This window comes from Aplysia californica, unplaced genomic scaffold (genome assembly GCF_000002075.1).
Source record: "Aplysia californica isolate F4 #8 unplaced genomic scaffold, AplCal3.0 scaffold00020, whole genome shotgun sequence".
Classification (NCBI taxonomy): Eukaryota; Metazoa; Mollusca; class Gastropoda; order Aplysiida; family Aplysiidae; genus Aplysia; species Aplysia californica.
The window spans coordinates 2,306,863-2,328,917 of NW_004797290.1; the positions used below are offsets into that span (position 1 = coordinate 2,306,863).

Sequence of the window (22,055 nt, forward strand, 5' to 3'; positions counted from 1 at the left end):
GTTGCACAAAAGGTGTCTGTTTCACTCTGCTTGCATATTGGGGTCTGGTGCAGTGGTCAGGCGCTTCACTGTCATACACACGGGAGACTCGAGTGGTGAAAAATTTTGGTATCTGCAAGGATGAATCTCTCTCGGCCTGGGTTGGCCATGACTGACTGTGTAATGAAAACCAGTGTTGGAAGCCCTAAATGGTCTCAGTTGGGATATTTACTAAAAACTTGTTTAAAAAATATAAACTGTCAATTTGAGTCATGTGGAGGAATTTCACAGAGTGAGAGACTGCACATCTGCTCTGCAAAGTGTCTGGTATAGCCAAATGGCTGGTGTGAGGACTTGCGATTAACAGCGTAAAGGGTCTGCGGCGGTCTGAGGACCGACAAGTATCAGTATCAGATTAAAATTAAAAGTTTGGCAAGACTGGCTACAGTTTGTCTTTTCTTTACTTCTGCCACTAGTCAAGATGGCACTTGATGCCATCCCATATATATTATATACATGTAGTATACTGTCAACTTTATGTTTGTCCCAAAGTAGGCGGTGTAATTATAATGAGGTTTGACTGGACTTTTTTTTACGTCTTAGTTGACTTAGATCGTTTTTCAATTTTCAGTAAAGTCCAGAAATGTTTATTTGGACGTCAAAGTCAAAGGTGTTGACACACACACACACACACACACACACACCCCACCTGTTACGGGAAAAAATAAAAATTGCCCACTGGTCGGGACAAATGCTGAATTCTTTGATTTCATCATTTTGACAAGAGCCTGCTTTCACCACGATGACACAATTTATCAATTGTAGAAGTAGAAGGGCATATATATATATAAATCTTAACGTACTATAATAATGTACCAAAATCCTGAGCTACGAGGCGACAACTACATTATAATTAATATAATTTAGTTTTAATAAACGTGCAGTTACTAGTTAGTACCCTACATTAGGCTACTTAAGTTAAAATGTCAATGTGTACAGTAAAACCTAGTTATACTTGTCTTATACCGCCAGCATCGGGACAAGTGTGAAATTGGGAGTATGCGAATGGGAGGAGGGGGGGGGGGGGAGCTGGCAATATATTTTTTAGGATCTGTTGCTGTGATCCATACAAAAGCACAGACTGCCCAACGTCAAAAGAAATGATTCTGCCGTGACAAGATGGACAATGTTTGAATGACATCAATATTAATGGGCTACCAGACTGCCAGGGTACATTGTATTTCCTTTCGTACAATATTCTGAGTATGAGATGGGTTCCCAGACCTTACTTTTTGGTTGTGATTGTCATGATCACTCTAACTCTAAGCTGAGCTCTTTGTAGTCAGTCATGCTTGGGAAGAAAGGTAGATTTCATCATAGCACAGCTACTGAATGCCACGTAGTGTAATATAAATCTGGTGATGTTACGTTACCGTTACTGGGCAAATTTCTATTTGTACGTACGGTAGGCCTATCGTGAAACGGATGTAACGAATTTAGTGGGCCTGACCTTTGATTTTGTTGAACCTGTTTTTATAGTTACGTGAGCAACAAGTTGAGTCATGATGTGTACGGTAGGGCTTAACGTACGGTAACGTCTGCTTCCATTTCCACAGACGACGAGTGAGCAAGCAATTCATTATTCATGGAGAATTACATCTATTTCTAGACTAGCCTTTCATCACCTAACTTCGAAGTAGCCAGGGGGAGGGGGTGGAAATAAGTGAGACGCGTCTGTAGTGTTTCTCTGCTGATTTACCACGCCCAAAACACTCGTGCCTCCGCCCCTACCAATCCCCTCAGACACATGCACTATACTATAACGTAACAGTCACCCAACTGACCTGTCTTGACCCTGGCAAATACTGTACACTAAAGACACGTCAGGTCTTGCGACAACAACACAGTTGTGTGGTGAAGTGGTGTGACAGAAATCTGATCGGACGCATTATATTAATATTATAATATGGGAACCCTTATAATATATGATGAGGTGATAGGCTTGGCTAAAGCGTGTTAAATGTTATGATCCACGGTGCAAGTATCTTGGAATAGAGTACATACTACATGTAAATCAGATAAGGTTAACTGCAACTCTGTTGAATCCGACTTCGCTTAATTTATGTGTTTCATTTGAATCGCAGTAGTTCGTTGATTTTTTGGCAATGCATGTATAAAAATGGGGAATCCATTTTCTTTCGTTGAATCAGAGTATATTAGTTTAGTTAGGGCTGTACAATGTACTACTTGGGCGGATGGTGGTATAAAGAGGCAAATAGTAAGTTTTAATTATAGGCATTCCTTGTCGTGCAGTGGCAAAACCTTGTGGTATACTGTATGATGTAAAAGGGTTTGACTACTGTGTTACTGATACATGAAAAATAGGATGACAGGCCCAATCCAGTAGACTGGGATCAAATTCTGGACTCTGGCAATAGAACCAGAGATGGCATGTAGTGATAGATATATTTTTAATTTAATTATACAGTCAAACTTTATTACAGTCAGTGGAACTCGGGTTCAACGAGATGAGATAGATTCCCCGTTTTTTTTTTTTTTCTTCTTTAAAACTACAAAAAAAATAACTCGGATTCAACTAGCACTTAAATCAGCGAGCTCGGATTCAACGAGGTCACTTCTAGGGTGAACTGCCCCCGCAGACGTGGCTTCGCTCATTTTTCTACCAGAACGAACTTTATCTATTCCCGGAAACCATCCATTGCAACTGCATCGGGAACCATTATTCACTTGGCCGATTGCATGCGACCAATCAGCGGCCTTTTTTATCATACCAACGCATGCGTTGTTCAGTTGTTGGTTCGCGCACGTGTCTACTCTGGCGTGTGTCGGAGTCGGATGGGCGGCCTGCACACATGTGAGTGTGTGTCGGGGAGGAAGGGGGGCGCCCTAGCGATCCGGGCGTTGAACGTCGCAGATACAAACGTGTCACAATCTTTTTCCCCCCTCGGCAACTGATCATTATTACAACGATAAACTAGTCTTGAAGTAGACCTTCGTAATGAATTGTGCGCTTGTCTATGAAATCAAAAGTTGCCGATATGCTAGGATCTACACTGTGCACAACAACACAACTTTGTGGTAAACAATCAAGATGACACATGAATGCATTTGAACGAATCAGTCTTTTTTTTTTTTTACACAGCTCATAATCTGCGGGCATTTCACTACAGGCACTATTTGTGACTTCTCTTTATACATTACTTGCTCAGTGCCTGTAATTATCTACACAAAACCTCATGTTTGCTAATTTAACGAACACTTGGATTCAACGAGATTTTAGGTCATGCCCGGCGACCTCATTGAATCCGAGTTCCTCTGTATACCATACCCCTCTCCTGATAGTTATAACACCAGCCCTGCTTAATGCCAGGTTATGCCAATGTATATTTAATTTGTCACCGATTTGCACTGATTATGAAAAGGGCCAATATTTTTTTTAAAAATTTGAATCAAATTTTTAAATCGTTTGGAGAAAATTCAAAGGAAGTGCACCACTTCTACCTGTTGGAAAAGTCTCTGGCATCGCCAGATATCAGGCCAACAACTAAAAGCAAAAATGCGAGCGGACACCTGTGTGTGTGGCTTCTAGTTTTATACCGTGAGGACTCAAAATAGGTGGAAGGTCTGAGGTGACCCGAAGACTGACGACTTCTAAGGTCAGTATCATTGACCCATTTAATAGTAATAGCCAAGCTTCTAATCCGGCAGATATTTTGATTTTGATTATTTTTATGTAAAGTTCAGTTTGACCTGTACATAAAGTTGGTTGCTACTTGTTTTCCCCTGAACATGGCAATCGTGCAAGACATCTATCATCTAGATGAGTCAAGACTGGCCACTTTTATTTGTCTCTACCACTGTTCAATTTTTTAAAACTGCCATCCCCGCTGTACCGCCAACTCCATGCTTGTCCCAAGGTAGGCGGCATAATGGGGTTTGATTGTAAATATGTTGTTTGAGAAGTTAACTTGTGCATAATACACTAATATAGTTGCCTCCACCTAAGATCAAGGTGCTTGGAAGCTAGGAAAATATGTGATTTTACTTGATTCCACGGGGAATCGTGATCAGGCCCACAATCAGTAAAATGATTCTCCCTTACCTTGGAATGAAATGACATGACCCCTGGATGGGTTTACAATATGACTTATGTAGAGCAAAGAGTGGTTAAAATGGTTTGGCCATAATTATGATACGAATGCCACCTAATCAGCCAGCCTGGAGAGTCTAACACTCTGGCTATAGCAGCAACAGTTGTACAAATTTTTGCCATCCTCAAGTTTAAAATATTGTCTACTTGCAAAGAGAGGAGTATGGTACATGTACCTCTTGAAATCTTGAAAGATGTGCACTACAAGATCTCTAATTTTAGAATTATTAAAAGTTTTGAGCCGGTCTGCTGAAGTAGGAACCTGTCGCTTAACCTTGAATTGAGATACAATGTATCTTCAAAAATGAGATCAGTTTTGGTCCATTTTGAATTATGAATACCACTCAGTGGGGATTTCTCAACAATTTTAGATAATTCAAAGAGCTGTTTCTTGTAAACCGCTTGAAAAAATTTTCTCAATTTATTTTCTATTTTCATTCTTCAGATATTGAAAAGTAATTTAGTGTTAACTTTGAACGCTTTTTCTTAAGTTCTTATTTTTTCCACATTTTGTTCCTTCAAAATGCAGTACATCTCAGCTTCAAGAAAAGACAATAATTGAAAGTGCATAATATTAATAACCTGAAAGATCCCAGCTTTCAGAAAAGTACAAAAACTCAAAATAGTCCAGCGACGACAAGTTTCTGATTTCCCCAGAGACTGACTCACAATTATATTTTTACTGTAGCTACTATAGGCCCACTAGGCTACAGGAACTTTTCACCCCCCCCCTCCCCAAGTCTATTTTGGGAAGCCTCCCCAAGTCTATTTTGGGAAGTGAGGATCATTCAAATTGAAAACCTTATGTTTGTGAAAACAGGTAAACAACACAGACAAAGAAAATGAAAAGGTCAACATATTCACTTTTTCAAAAATAAATCTATTTTTCAACGTTTTTACTACATAGATATTCTCCCTGACCATGAACAGTCCAGCAGGCACTAACAAGTTTGACAATGGGACAGACTAAAACTGTAATAATTGGCACACTATAATACTGCAGGTAAAATATGATATCCCCAACACTGATGACATCCAAGACGAGTAGCAATCCATGTGACGCATTGTCAAGGAAACGTGCTCTCCAGTACAGAAGGACATTGTGAAAAATGTTGAGATCAATGGGAACTGTGACTAGGTGACTCTGAAAACAAAAAGCCAAAAGACACGTAGATGTTAAAAGAGAGAAAAATGTACATGTACACTCATGATTTGAAGAAGGCATGCCACTATGCCAACGAAACTTTGTATGGCACTTCCACAGACCAGCGACTAAATAAAAATATTATTAATATTTAAAATCTTGATCCAGAAATAGAAAAGTTTTTTTATTTGACCCTCTATTAAAAACCGCCCTTTTGACACATACACAGGAACTGTAAAATTAATAATTTACTGTAATCAAGCTCACAGATTGCTCACTTTTAGACAACACCACCACGCTGCCTCCACATTTCAGTGTAAATTTGTACATTCCATCCCACAGCTGTCTAGACATCTCCACGTGGTTTCGAAAAGTACTCACCCCGTCTCTTGGGCCATGCTTCATAGGCGAGCATTAGATTAGATTAGAGTGTGGTGTTGATGAAAATATGTTAAATTTTTTAAGTTTCAGTTTTAGGTGTTTGCTGTAAATTATCCCCAATTGTAACCTTTTTTTACCAGCTTTAGGCTTATACAGTGGAATCCTGTTATAACGAGAGGGAGGGGACCGGAGCAAACTGTCTGTTATAGCAGGATTCTCGCTATAAGGGGTCCAGTAATAAATTCAAGGGAAACTGTAAAGTAGGCCTTATCTATGAGTTTGGTGTTCTGTTTATTTCCTTTTGCTATCTCCCCTGATGACGATTTTGTTTCAACATGACCTCTAGGTCTTACTTGATCAAAAATCGAATCATGTTTCTTTCTCTAGCGCTAGATCTAGCGATGTGGACTGACAGCTCGGCGTTGGCGATCAGAAAGGAAGGGCTCTGGGCTAACTCACCCGCATTGTTTTCCCCCTCCCCACCACACCCTGTGGTGCACTCTGTCTGCTTGCACACGTCACACATTCGCTCCATCCATCACATTGCTGTGACCTCTCCATTCCCGCATCAAAGAAGTGAGAGTGAGGCACAGTAGGCCTTGATAATCTAAACTAGGCTTGCGCTGGCTTATCACACGATGCGTTCTGCTTGTCTGCGCATGCCACACCCTCCCCACTCATTCGCTACGGCCTTCATTGTTGACACACATGGGCTCTCCTATTCTTTGTTTCGCAAGATCACCAACAAATTTCTCAACCGGCGAGGTTTTACGTTAATGTATAATTGGCCTATGCACTATGCACGGCAGCAGCAATATTCCGCTATAACCGACTCTCATGTTTGTCTGATAGCGCTATAGCAGTACTTTGTTTACAAATGTGATGAGGAGAAAAAAACGGGGTTTTAGAATAGTGTCTTTATAACAGACTTCTCGTTTTTTCCGGACTCGTTATAAGTGGACTCCACTGTACTACTAATATCAAATAAAACGTGTCGGAACTTTAGTTTGCAGTAACCTTCGTGAATGGGCTTTGATGACGAACAGAATCTGAAAGCCCATTCATGAAGGTTACTGCAAACTAAAGTTTCGACACGTTTTATTTGATATTAGTATTAGCCTAAAGCTGGTTAAAAAGGATAAATAACTAAGCAATAACTAGAGAAAATTAAACAGAGTGATTTCGTTTTTATCTGGTTTTAACTATGGTGAGACAAAAGTGAACAAGCTATAGATTAAAGATGGCAGTCGGTGCTGTGCCGTTATACCGCAAGCCCCACTGTAGTACAAACTTAATGCTCGTCCAAAGGTAGGCGGTATAACAAGGTTTGACTTAGAAAATTCCAGTACATGAGCTTAGGTTGCTGTCAGGCGAAGGTTGCTCTTATAGTTATAGACTGTGTTGCTTGCATACTGATAAGTGGACATCAGTGTTCAAGATAAAAAGCAGTAAAAGTAACAGAGAAGGGATAAACATGCAGGGCAAAGGGATAAACATGCAGGACAGAGAGTAGGTTTATATAATATATAAACCGACGACAATCAAGATCATGTGATGTCACAGCCTTTGTCTGTGGCTTAGCCTCCTCTGAGGTTTTGTTATTATTGTTGAGGTTACACATTATAAATGTTTTAGAATACTTTTTAACACAACAGAAAGATTTTTTTTTTTTTACCATTGATTACAATCACTACTGCACATGACTTATTACAATCGATAACACACAAGAATACTTTACTATCGCCAATAGTATTAGTAGCAATTTATATTATATTACAAAGCCAGAGAAATTTGTGTATTACTGTTACGCAAACAATGGAAATTGGACGGTGACAAAAAATTAAATGAGCGAAAGTATATATATATTGATCTATATGCCAACATGTTAAAGTTAAAGTTAAAGCACTACTTTTCTTAATAAATCAAAACATTTTCACTACTTTGCACTTTTAAGAAAGAAATACATGAAGCAGAGCCAAAGCTCATTGTTTCCTATTTGATTAAAATGCCTTAAAACAGAAGTATTTAAATTATAATTTTTACCTTCTCCTCAATCATACAAAGTATTTATACCAGATGTAAAGAGTAGGCCCCTACTCAATAAAAAAATGCAAGATATATTCAGAAAACTTACCAATGAATCAGAATATTTTTGCACACACTTTACGACTTGCTTCTCCAAAGAATAAGCAAGGAGGAGTCCATGGGCCATAACCACTGTCCATGTTCCAATGACTATCAGGAGGCACGTCCTGTTAAAACCAAAGTCATAAATTTTTTATTTTTTGTACCGTACATATATGTTTCAAATTGTAAAACAGACAATCTATCCTCTTATACCTAACCCTGTGAAGGCATAATAGTAACTGTCCATGAAATGTGAGTATATTAACTCCAAAGTTTTGTCTCACCCTGCATTGTAGGCCTAGGCCTACTACCGCAGTCAAACTAAAATCGAACTTTGGTCTCACTATCAGAGATAAAAAACTTAACAGCAACAGAGCTGGGACACCAAAAGGAATTGGGGAGTATTTCTGTCACTAGGTCAGTCAGTAGAATGAAGAATTGAGTCTGTTATTGCAAAAAAATTTTGGTTTATGATTATAAGAAATGCAAAAATTTCTCATACAGGTACATAATTTTTTATAAAGCAGCTAAATTCATAAATTCAAAACATTCATGACTTAAACATCATCAATAAAAATGAATTTGGGCATAGTTAATTTGTTGGGTTTCTTTTGTCAGAAAATGTATAGGTATAGGATAGGCCATTTTGACTAGAGCGCATTGTAGTGTAACCTTACACCTGTTTTTTTTTCATACTCATACATATATATATATATGGAAGAAAATGAAAGGAAGTACATATAGCTGGGTGCACCCACTACAAATGTTTAATAAACTTTTCCTTTTAGACTCTCAATACCAAACTTGCCCCTAAGGTCTCAACTTAGTTCTTCCTCTAACGCTTCATCCGAAGTAAAGGCATTTGTCTGGGTACAGCAACTACACAAAACCTCCTCATTTCTGTTCTGACTATGACAATGAAAGAGATAATAATTTGACACAAAAAAAAAAAGCCGTTTAGAATCTAGTTTATTTGAAAGACAATGACAGATGCACTTTTGGAAAATGTTTAAAACGCCAGTTTTGATTCTGGTTCATGAAATGGTCTCTTTTTAGATTTGGAACATATTAATTAGAAACCAGTCTAAAAATTGACTTTTTCATGAATCAGAGTCTAAAGACGAATGGTAGCAATCTGGGAAGGCAGCACATTATAAAAATAAACAAGTTGATAAGAAAGGCATCAAGAACAATTGGTAGAGACCTAAGTAACTTTGAATATCTGCACAAGACAAACGTTCTAAAAAAGGCGGAAATAGTGCTTAGTGACCATAGCCACCCACTGACATCAGAATTTCAACTATCAACCCGCAGTAAAGGATACATTTCCAAAAAAGCAAGAACAGACAGATATAGATTCATTCGTACCAACTGCAGTGAGGTTACTGAACACACAGTGCTACAAATGAAACAGAGAGAGAGAGAATGAATGTTTTACGGAGCGGTTGTCCCAGCCCGTGAGACATGTATTTACTTAGCCTAATGTCCTGTCTTGTTGTGCGTTTGCGTGAGTGCACCTTTAAGTCTAACTTTTGTAACGTCTACTGCCATTGTTAACGACCAAGACAAATTTCTCCCTGCAAGATGAATAAAGATTGTCATTGTCATTGTCAAATATATATAGGCTACTCAAAGTTTCACTCACCATTTTCTGATTCTTGAAGGTGTTAACTTGTTCTTGGCCAGTATGTTGTCTAGTAGGTAGTATACTAGCACACCTAGTCCTATAAGATAGCTAAAGATATAAAGCTGATAACTCGATGTCGTCACCGGCATATTGAAATATGATTGAACTTGATTCTGAAAAGGACATAACAAAAATCTCATAAATATCAAATGATATAACTATAACCATAAATGAATACTGTGCTTTACCCTTTGCAAGGACCATACAGAGTGTAAAACGAAAGACCTCACGGTTACTGTTTTGCAGATGATCAAAGAGAAGGACTGATAAATTTAACACACTTAGATTCCGTTATTATTAAGGTCCTTTTGCTTTTATGCTTGCTCTGTACATCACCGATGTGCTCTAACCATATTATATACATGTAAATTGGTGTATTTAGTCTGATTCAGGCTTTCTTAAGATAACTTTATGAGAACATTGTTTTGCTTTAGTAAGATTTTTACAGCACTTGCAACACAATTAGGTGACATAAGTGCCGAAGATAAGAGGTGTTACTTTTAAAGAGTAACATACAAAGAAAAGAAGGAGGAGTTAAGGACGACAGATATATGACACAAAAGTCGGGACAAACCACACCAGAAATCAAAGTCCACAAAGCAGGGTTGGTGATTTTTTTGATTTTTAAAATTTAAATCAGATTTTTTTGATTTTCTAAAAAATGTCGACACAGTTTGGGATTTTTGGTGGCTAAAAGTATGTTCTTTTAGTGCAGAATGCATTGTCTTTATTTTAACTAATGATTAATATAAGCAACTGCAAAAGAAAGCCTTAATCTGCTATTATCAGTGAATTATGGCTACAGACAAAAAAATGAAGAAAATGTCAGTCTAAAAGGAAAGGGGGGGAGGGGGTAATTATGCATAGATAAACTTGTATTTTATTACAGTATGCGTGTGTGTGTGTGCGCGCTTGTGTTTGTCTAAAAAGAAAAAGAAAATGCCAATTTCAATTATGAAAAAAAAGTAAATTGAATACTGTATTAATTAACTACTTACAGTGACAGGGGGGAAAGCAGACTTTTAAGCATGATTATTATATTAGTCTACTAAACCTTATATCTGTTTTATAAAACCAAGGAAAGGAATTCTGAATGTTTAAAGACGTAAAAACAATACATTTTTAAAAAGTGATTGAAATCACTGAGGTTTATTTTTAAAATCCAAGTTGATTTAAATTTTTAAAAATCAACTGATTTAAATCAACCCAGCTCTGATTTCAACATGGGGAAAAAAGTAAATTGAATACTGTATTATTTTACAGTGACAGGGGGAAAGCAGACTTTTAAGCATGATTATATTAGTGTACTAAACCTTATATCTGTTTTATGAAACCTAGTAAAGGAATTCTGAATGTTGAAATATGTAAAAACTTAATAAAAATAAATTTTAAAAAAAAGTAATTTAAATCACTGATTTTTATTTTAAAAATCAAGTTGATTTACATTTTTTTAAATCAACTGATTTAAATCAACCCAACCCTGCCACAAAGAGTCAAGAAGTAGCCTACACACCTACAGGCAAAAGAAGAACAGGAAAACCAAAGAACTTCAGGAAAGAAAAGTCAAAAAAAGACCTACAAACAACAAATGGAAAAGACGGTTAAGAGGCTCACTAAGCTGCATAGAAAAAACTGTAGGTCCAGGTGACTTGTCACACAGGATAAATCTAATATTTACTCTTCACCTGTCAACAACAGTAGTACTAGTATACAATTTACAACAGCCAATCATTTTAATTTCTAAATCGACCTGCTTGCTAACCAATAAAAAAATTGTGAATACTTAATAAAACCAGTCTAAATTCTATAAACCATCCTGTCAGACCTTTCTTCTATAATACATTTGTTAAGTAGTTACATCATGTAGTTGTCTGTAATATCCTTTGACTCACTAGTGAAACTGATTTTGCATCATGTGTACAGATGAAGACTGGGATTTCAAAAGTTCGCCATGGCGATCGACCTACCTTTTTCTAACTTCTGATTGTCCAAGAATTATTTCTATTATAATAAAAAAGTTCAAGAATTCCAAATACAAGATACATTTCTCCTTTTGTGTGTAATTATAACAAAAATATACCATGTTTAGTGTTATTCTTTAATTGTCCAAGAAACTTACAGTCAACTCAAGAAGTCCAGTGTGCCACAGCAAGACTTGAGTCCGAAGTTGCTCTTCATTTGTAGTCCTCAATATACTATTATTGGTACAAAACGTCTGTACCAGGGTAGTATAATTCTGTAGCTTTTGGAAAGAGTCACCTTCAAACGGGAAAGACAAATACACAATGAAATGGTTTTAAAGAATCTAATTATGGTGAACGTTTTCATGAAAAGCATATTTTACATGGCCTCAGAGTCAGAGCCTGTTGTACCGTAAGGTTCAGGTAGACTGGAAATACAAATTACAGCCACAGCTTTACTGACAATTAAGTTCCTACAAAACAAACATTATTCATGACAACAAACACAAAATCAGTAAGTTATATAATTTTATACAGTCTAGCAGCCACATTGTGAAATCAGTGGGACGTGGAAATCTTTTCGTTCTGTACGACATTCCCCTTCGCTGTGTTCATGTTTTGAATACAAATATTATACACACATATTAAATGGATTCACCGAACCACACTCTCATCCCCCCCCCCTCCAAAACCCCCCAAACCTAATATCTTACTCTTAATATTGCCCTTCTTTCGCCCTTCATCTATCAAACAAACAGCCTGTGGGACTCCTGACTGTAAGATCTTGTTCTAAGAAAATACCCCCTCTGTAATGTATAATAAGTTTACAAGCATTGAATAAAACTCCCAAACCTTTTCCCATTTGATAACACTTTACAGTACATTTTACTGATTTGTACAGCTTATACCCACAACTATCGTTAACTAAATCCTACGCAGTTCTGAAATAAACTCCTTCACCCTTAGAGAAGGGGCATAACTCCATATAAAATTACAGTGTTGCATGCACATATATCGAACAAGCACATAGCAAACAGATTTTCAAGTTTTGAATTTTTTCATGTATATATGTACAAACGTACAGTCAGGCACAGCTAACAGTAACACGAACACTCAAAACTCTAAATCAATGATAGATCTTAACTATGCCAATCCCCGACTGAACAGCAATATTTTCTTTGTATTGGTAACACTGCGTCCTCAAAAACCCGTACCGGTACAAGTTTGTCTCTTGTCAAAAAAATATGATCAAATTTTTCTTCACAATTGTCTCTAATTCAAATCACTCTGTACTCACAATGGAAAACTATACACCCATCATTAAATTATTGAGAATATCAGATTACATGAGCCCACCACGCTTGCCCCTGGACAATGTGATCACGCAATTCTTTCATTGAGACACATCATGGCACATTACCTGTTGTGCGTTTAATACCCAGTGCCCATTAACACGATCGGTTCGGTTTGGTTCGGTTAGCTAGCCAGATTGAGGGCGCAAGGCGGCTATCGTGGCACAAACCGATCGCCTGACTCGTCGCTTAAAAAACAAATGCGTTTGTTTTCAGGTGTTGAATCGGGCGATCATTTTGTATTAGAGAACCCCAATGGGCACTCCATATTAGACATTACAAATTCACTGAACTTGTCATGTGAGGGTGGGCGCTGGGTGGTGGGGTGTTATTGAAGAAAGATATTGTGGTGCTGCACTGGGCCATACGGTGTATGAATTTTATGTTTGTATACACGAGTGTGTGTGCGTGCGTGTGTGTGTGTGTGGTTGTTTGAACATGAAGGTATGGACCCGAGGTGATTACACTTACACAGCTTACACAAGAAGCGTGGGTGGCTCTGGTTAGATCGTCCTGATCATGATCTGACGTAAGAGCCATCTTATCTTAGTCATATAAGGCTCATCAGAAACACTCTTCCTTTCTCTTGCCTCAACACCAAACAAGGTACATGCAGATCCATCCCTCCGTCTGTTTATCAATACCAGGTACTTTTCATGACCGAGGGGAAAAGAAAAATTAATTGTCTGACAATAGAAACCAAGCACCAAGTTTTAGCAGAAGTTGACAGGAATTCCTGCACTTAGAGAGAAATTTGTAAAACTAATTAGAGATTTTGTATCTCCAAATCAACCCTTTCCCCGTTTTAAAAGAAAAATCAAGATAAAATCTTAATGCCAGCATCAGATGTCAACCCGACAGAAAGCAAGCACACACTGCCATATTTCAGAACATCCAGCTCACATTGTTTCAATGGTTCCAGCAAGCTGTGCCATCTATCTTGCATCCCATTCTGATGATAAAAGCAGACGAAACTGCAAAGAAACTTGGCCCTGACTTCTCATAAAACACAGGATGGTTGGAAGGGTTGAAAAAGAGACACACCGTCACTCACACAGCTGTCTATAGAGAATCATGTGCTCCAGTAAATCCTATACAGAGATTTAACTCCCGAGCGTTGTGCCTGTACCGTGAGTAACTTCCCTTGGTTTTCTTCAATATCTCTCTAATTTCCCCTTTTATCTTTTATCACATTTATCAACCCTTAACCTGTTTGAGTTTACTGTGCCCTAATATATTCTTTGTATTTAAAACACTTAAAATAGAAATTCGTAATTACGAAAAGACTTCCACTGATTTAGCCATATGCGTACTATACTGTATGTAACATTTAAAATCAATTGTCTACAAAAACAACCAAACATAATAAATATGTATATATATATCAATAAACTGCAAAAGATTGGCCTTATCAGGTCACTTACCATGCAATGTCTGTAGTATTAGCTTTGTAAATATACACAGTGCAACTGCTTGAAGTGAAAGCTTCACAACCTCTGATTTGCTTAGCCTCATCTCCTTCATGTTGGGCCATAAAGACACACCTCCTCCAGTTTGCAGCTGGTCACTTCTTTTGCGAATAGCATTGTGTTTACGTATTAGCTGGCGCTGCTTCTCTCTCATAGCTCCTGAAACAAAAAAAACGAAAGGATGGATGACGGAGAGACCAACAAAGGGATTGATTCTAAAAGAAAAACTGCTCTTTTGAACAGCAGTAAGAGCATGACCAGTTATGTTTGTAAAAAGGCAATGAAAGAATTCAGGTTTGTTACAGAAGAACACTTTGGACATTTTCTTTTAAAATTAAAACATTTCCTTCATGGTAGTACAAATATAGTCAAACCTCATTATACCATCCCCTTGTTATACCACCAGCCCCACTTACCGCCAGGTATTGCCAATGTATGAAAAGGAACGCCTTTATAAACATAGTATTCGGGCCTTTACACCACCATCCAGAGTTAAAAACCTGTACCTGTACAGGGTCCTGGACTCACATATATATATTCTACCTTAGCTTCTAATCCGACAGGAATTTTCAATTCGGATTTATGTAAAATTCAGCTGGAGCTGTATTTGTAACTGGTAGCTAGTTTTCTTTTCCCCCTACGTTTGGCAATCATGCAAGACAGATCTGCATGAGGCAAGACTGGCCAGTTTTCTTTTAAGCTCTAGACTTTATTAGTCTTTACCAGTCGACCACTAGTCAAGACAGCAGTTGGTGCTATTTAACAGAGAACATTAAAAACCTGTATACCAGCAGCTCAGCTGTTCTGCCAACTTCAAGCTCTTCCTAAGGCAGGTGGTATCTGGGCTCAACTGTACTCTTCTCCACCATCCCCCAAAAATTATTGCCAAAAAGTATTTGTTGAAAGAGCTTTAGTGTGCAAAAGATGTTTCAGAGTAAGTTGTAATTTCTCGATACATCAATATTCACTTTAAAAAATAAAGCATGGGGATAGATTTAAACATGTTTTGGGGTGCTACATGCAGGGGCGAAGGCTGACTTGTTTGACAGGGTAATCAAAGTGAAACGGGACCAGATATAGATCTATATGGCCTGTAGATATCACAGAAGAATCTTACTCGAGGCGGCGACTCTGAGTTGTGAATGAAAACAAATCCGGAATTCATATTGTATGTTCAACCGCCAAAATAATCGGGAAAGTATCTTATTAAACATCAGTTCCAACTAAAATTAAATTAACTTTAGATGTGAACACATAAACACAAAGCAAAGAAGCAGAGATGTCAGTACTAAATCTATATGTTATAGACCTACCAGAGAGTCTAACTCTTTGGTAGAACATGACAATTATCATTTTTTAAATTTCACATTTGACTGTTTTTGTTAGCCTTTCGCGGCCAGGAGCTGGTGTCATAATCGAGGTCACGATCTGATTATAGGACAGTAAAAAGTCGAGGAAAAAAAACAAGCACATGCAGCAGTAAAGAGATTGTTAGGAGTTAGTTCCCCTCACATTTGTGAGGTAGACTCGACCAGTGTTCGTTAGCTTACTTAATCAGGGCTTGGGATTGATTATAACTGTGGCCCCAAAGGGGTGAACAGGGTATATGTGGCAATGAAACAGCCATGACTGCTATGCACATGTTCCCTCAACTGTATTGGCATTGGTAGACTCTTCCAGCCTCACTTTAAGCTTACTTAATCAAAGCTTGCGACTGCTTATGGAGTGGCCTGAGAGGGGTGAGGAGGCTATTTGTGTGGCCGTGAAACCGTTTTGAATGTTAGGCATACTCATTGTGGATTACGAACCTCTTTTTACTTTTAATTTAAGAGGTTTACGTTTAAGGATGAATTTGACAGTGACAATGTTTCAAAATTAGGAAGGGAAGCAGTGATTATTTGATTATATAGACGCTTCGCCCCTGGCTACATGTACTGATTTATATTCAATGAAAAATTTGAAGGCATAATTGATCATTGATTCAACATAACCTTTACTATCTATCAAAATTAGAGGAATGATAACTGTTACTGAAAACAAATACAATTATTTTAAAGATTATTTACTGGTACCCTTAAAAAGAACCATAAAAATGAAAATGAGTTAGTAGATAAGCAGTTCTTCCCTTTTTATTCAACACACACATAATTAAGAGCAGAGACAATGTCTTTACCTGGAGTCATTCTAAGCCTTGCCAATCCTGGACTGACTTTGTCATCTACAAATGAAGCAACAGTGCTTATACTGCCCACTCCTGTGTACCTCCAAGGTGGAGGTGTACAAAGGCTACTACTGGTGACATCATAATGATTTCCAGAAATAACATTTTCCTCCTTGCCGTTACTGAAAATGCGAGTACTTGTTTTGACGACAACATCAGGAGTTCTTCGATCTGAGGTACCCGACTGAACCGGCGACCTCCCAGGTCTTGAACTCGACTGAAGTGGGGATTTCCCAAGTCTTGACCGCAGATAGCAGTGAGCAAATCTTGTTTTTGGTGTTGCCTGGTACACAGGTTCCTGTACACCTGACTGACAACCAACAATCTGGGGCTGCGAATCACTTGTCATCATGTCATGCCCAAAAAACCTGAAAAACAAACATTTTTATAGTAGTAAGTAATCAGTTATACAGTAATGAATAAAGTTCAGACTTTCATCAACAGATGTATGAGGAGTATCCTAAGAATTAAGTGGCAGGATAGAATAAGAAATGAAGAGCTGTGGGAAAGGACAGGGCAAAAGGACAGAAAGGATAAAGGAAAGGAAAGGATATATATAAAAGTACATATAGATAGGACTAAGAAAGTGGCGATGGATAGGACACACCTTCAGAAAGCCCAGCAGAAACATCACAAGACAGTCGCTGCAGTGGAACCCACAGGGAGCATGAGGCAGGGGTAGGCCACGGGAAACATAGAGGGGATGTGGAAAAAATTTTCCCACACTATAGACAATACTATAATCAATAAATTATAAGTGGCATATATATTGAACAAGCCTGTCGTCATAAGGGAAAACCAAGAATGGTCACATGCTGGTATTATAAGGCAATTTTTTTAGGAGAGGCAGGAAAAGTCTCTCCCTTAGAACTCTTCTTTTTTTTAAAATTCTTTTATGCTGTAATGCAGCAGTTATCTGGTTAAGATGCTCATAAATCTTTTTCAAAAGTCTGCACTCTTGAGATTGAGAAAAAGCAACGTCATCTAGATCTATGCTGGATTCAGACAAAATGTCTTTTTGGCACCAATTTGTTTTATTTCGCTAAAAATTGAAAACCTGGTCAGTTAGTTACCCTACTAGTGTGAAAAAAATCAAAGTGAAACTGTGACTAGTTTTTTAATAAATCAGAATTCAAATTTGGGAAAAGCACCTTTTTAAAAGCCTCTTTAAAATCTTAAATATAAAAACTGAGCGTGCTGTGAATGAAAAAAGAAGCGTTTTGTCAGCTTATTTATGGCAGATCTAACATTGGCACTCTCTCTTATAGAGCGCAGTAACAGGTGAGCCTTGTTATGTTGTATGTGTAAAACTGACGAATGGTGCCGTTTGGCGTTCTCCCTTACACTCATCATAGATTGTTACATCGGCTTGGGCGATGGTCAGGTTGTAATGTATCATTGACAGTGATGACTGTGTACAGAGTGCTACAAAAATGTATACAAGAAGCAGGTCTTACACAAACTAATGTCGAAGTATACATGATGAAATTAAGTGTTTGTTTGAAAAATGTTACTTTTTTTTAATCAATGAAATTTTTCCGATAAAATTATTGATTTTATAATTTCCCCTCTGCATTCATCCACTGTCGTAATTATAAAAATACTGTTTTTGAAAAAAATTTATAAAAATGCAGCTTTAAAAAAAAAATCAACACCAAAACAAAAATATAATGTTTATTTCAACAGCAGCCTTATTCCAGACAGTAAGAAATTTTTTTTGTATCTTTCTTTTTGTGTGTTCATGGTACATATCTGCCGCAGCCTGATCTTACAATTTGTAGTGCGGATAGGGGATCATTTATAGAGCTGTTTAATTGTTTTTTATAAAGTTGTAATCATCAATTCTTTATGTTATGATTTGGTTGAATTTTTCTGTCTTACACCCTATAGTCTAGTTTCCAGCCTATTAGCAAACAAAGCAGCAACACGCTTTCGATCATGGAATGGTAAAAAAGGGACACAATCTTATTATCAACATGAAAACTTCTTAATTTCCTTCAAAAGAACATTACTTTCATAATTCTTTGATTCATGCACAAGAGCAGCATAATATGGGAATGCCAGTCTCACTTGTTGATGGTTACTCTAAGATATTTGTAGGAGTTTACAACCTCCACTTCCTCACCTTTAATGAATAGCAGTTACAGTTGGTCTCTTTTAACTCTTAAAGTCTATAAAATTAATTCCTTTGTCTTTTTTACATTTTTAGGAAAAGGAAATGGTTATAATCACACCAACTTGTAAAAATATATATTTTCAGAGTCCCTATATATATTCATTCTCATTCGTTGGTATTTATAGGCCATGGAGAGTAGAATGAATCACCCACAAACTATTGATTTGATGTGTCTGATAATCGAAAGTACAATCTTTGGTGTAGAGTGTAAAAACAAGACATCAGCAGCAGAAGCTTTTCAATAATCTTAAGTTTCTTTTCCATAACAACACCTCTTGGTTTTGATCTTGCTGCATTGGTGGGATCATAGTTTTTCATGAGAAAATCGAACATTCAAAGAACGAAGAAAATTTGTCTCAATCCTCGCTCACATACAACTTGAGCAATACCACTCAGAACTTTCAGCACCCACTTTTTTCAAGTTTAAGTCATTCATCCGGATGAAAAGTTGAAGAAATCTAGAGCAGTCAATGAAATCAGTTTACAACCAGCTTTGCTGATAGCAGATTGCGATTTCCACAGTCCATTTAATAAGAAAGAGACTTTTTTTCTGTCTCACTCTAAGCTTTGCCTCAATAGTGGCTTGCATACTATCTGCTGATATCGTGAATGAGTCACCTGGTTCGAGGAATTTGATAGTGATAGGCATTTTATGTTAGTTGACCAGATCCCTGAGCGCAGAGTGAGAAAAATCTATAGCATCCCATTTTTATTTTGTGAAGCGAAATTGTCTGCTCAGATGGTAGTCTAGACCTAGTTGTTTCTGCATCCCTCTTACTCTTGGTCATGATAAACTTCTTGTACAAAAGCCAACACTGTGTTCTCATCCTTTCATCCTAAGATTGCCTCATCAAATGAAAGCTGTACTGTGTTTGCTATATTGGAAGAAATGACTGCGAATGTTTGCATTGAAACAGAGTTAGATGACTGGTGAATATTGACTTAAAGAAAGGCTGACTAATGTTTTGAGTTTTGAAAGTCAAAAGCTGCTGAAGCATCCACCTTGTGTAGGATTGTCAGGCTCAGAATATATCTCTTGTTATTGTTAAAAAACACAACGCCATTCTCACACACTTCTTTAAAATTAAAAAGTTCAATATATAGGCATTATTATTATAACATTAATTGTGAATGTCACGAACTGCTTAGTTCACAGTGCTTTTGTAGTTGTAGCCTACTAGGCTACACTAACTAGGCTACACTACTTACTCAAGTTCAAGCTTTGCAAATGAAATTCTGTTGAGAGATAATCTTAAGACACAGGAGCATGCTCTTCCACCAGACTTTTTAACCTGTTGCTGTCCATAAATTTTACTCTCTAATTCTAAGTCTAGAATCAAATTCATGTCTGCCGCTTGTCTTGTTGTTGTAATAAACTACTTCTGCTAACAAAATAGTCTAGCCTAGGCTTATGTCAGAACGATTCTTGAATGATGAATGATTGTATGTGTTGTCCGTTAAGTCTCAAATGGCAGGTAGTCTAAGCGAGTGAATCAAATGTTAATTACCTCGGAACTAGGGACTGAGTTAGAAAAACTCAGTATTCAAGTTGCTCTTCGGCTTTGGCGATTCTCTGGTGGATGCAGGATTCAGGCCGACCCACTCCTTGGTCTGTCTCAGGGTCAAGAACGCAATAAATACTATACGATGCACGTATTCCGGGTTTTAAAAGAGACCAAGAATAACAGCAGTTACTATGCAAAATCTGTTAGCTCTGCTTTTACTAAGCACAGTAATAAAATTTTTAAAAACCACGGAGCTTGCAGTTGAAACTGGCGGGTCTGGCTGGTTAGCGTGGGCTGTTGCTTTGTTTACTACACGAATCTTGATGAAAACGTGTTCCTTCACAAAAGATTTTCTTCTCTACCCACAGAATTCTACCAGAGACACTATAATTAAATACTCTCTGATTCTACAATAGAACGGGAACTGTACCACGTGACCTGTGAGGAATTGAAGACCGAAAACAATGGCGTCTTGAGGGCACGATTTATCGTTTTCTCTACAAAAGAGGTTAGCCCGCAGAATTCTACACTTAAGTGTAGAATTCTGTGGGTTAGCCCGAGGATACCGATTTATTTTGGTAGCCTATTAAAAAATTCAGTAGGCTATTATGATTATTGGCCTCTTTGTTCTTCATTGGTATCTTATACGGCAAGTTTGCCTTTCACTATTGGCATATTTTGATGCAGAGATCGACGCCAATTAATTTCTTAAAAATATTACACAACAGGCGTTGTGACTTTACTGTGGCTACAACGCACGTAGCGAAATCGGCGGGGTAGGAAAATCTTCTCGCTGTTGGGCCTTTTCGAATTTTTATTCACTAGGCATGCAGTTTGTGATCGAGGGCCTTTAATTGGTGTTTCAAATACAAAGAGTATAATCAAAACGAAGATTACAAATGTAAAGAAAAGTATTCGGGACCTGTTCACTATGAGTATGAGCATGTTTTGCAACGTGCGTTCTTGACTGTTTAAACACACACACACACACACACACACACACACACACACACACACACACACACACACACACACACACACACACACTCACTCACACAGTCACACACTCTCTCTCTCTCTCTCTCTCTCTCTCTCTCTCACACACACACACACACACAGACACACACACACACACACGCACAAACACACACATACACACACACACACTCACACAGTCACACACTCTCTCTCTCTCTCTCTCACACACACACACACACACACACACACACACACACACACAAACACACACACACACACGCACAAACACACACATACACACACACACACACACACACACACGCACACACTCGCGCGCGCGCACACACACTAACACACGTCCAATTGGTCGCTTTTAAAAACAAGGGAGCTATCTCAAAAATGTTGTTTTGAGAAAATCGAAGGTAAAGTTTTTAGCCCCTCGTCTTTAAAAGACAAGGAGAGTTATCCCTATAACCAAACAAATACACACCAATGAAACCAAAATTCTCCTAGGTAGAGCGCGCAATGCCCACTTTTGGTGCAGGTCAAGATTTCTGGAAACTTCCTTGTCCTTGTAGAAGCGACCAATTTGAAGCTGGACAAATTCTGCATCATCTGACCCATTAATAATTTATCTATGTTAAGAGACACTCGAGATGTGCTCACTCAAATCATAACTTGTGCGAAATCAAAGTTCTAAACGTAAATAAACTGTCTCGTGCGTGTATTAAGGTGCATCAACATCCATGATCAACATATATAGGCCTACTGTTGAAATGGGCATCGCACTGACTATTAAATGAAAAGAAAATATTAATGACTCCGCAATAAAAGCATCTTCTGGAAAACAGGTAGTCACAAATACTACGCAAACCTGGACTTAACTTTACATGTGCACAATTTC

The 22,055-nt window shown here is 37.8% G+C and overlaps 1 protein-coding gene across 2 annotated transcripts; it reads right to left on the reverse strand.

The window, feature by feature from the left end:
* Positions 1-5,009: 5,009 nt before the first annotated feature.
* On the reverse strand, positions 5,010-20,550 carry LOC101853432. Of its 2 annotated transcripts, XM_035972087.1 has the most exons (8): positions 20,177-20,550; positions 16,445-16,860; positions 14,227-14,430; positions 11,609-11,748; positions 9,448-9,602; positions 7,810-7,927; positions 5,573-5,693; positions 5,117-5,294 (listed from the first exon to the last, which is right to left on the reverse strand). In XM_035972087.1, exons 2-8 carry the CDS (start codon positions 16,842-16,844, stop codon positions 5,269-5,271), a joined length of 1,164 nt encoding a protein of 387 aa, XP_035827980.1. In that variant the 5' UTR covers positions 16,845-16,860; positions 20,177-20,550; the 3' UTR covers positions 5,117-5,268. The 2 variants fall into 2 exon arrangements, with proteins under 2 accessions (XP_005090749.1, XP_035827980.1); XM_005090692.3 differs by lacking the exon at positions 5,573-5,693 and having other exon boundaries at positions 5,010-5,294; positions 20,177-20,543.
* Between the last annotated feature and the right edge of the window lie 1,505 nt (positions 20,551-22,055).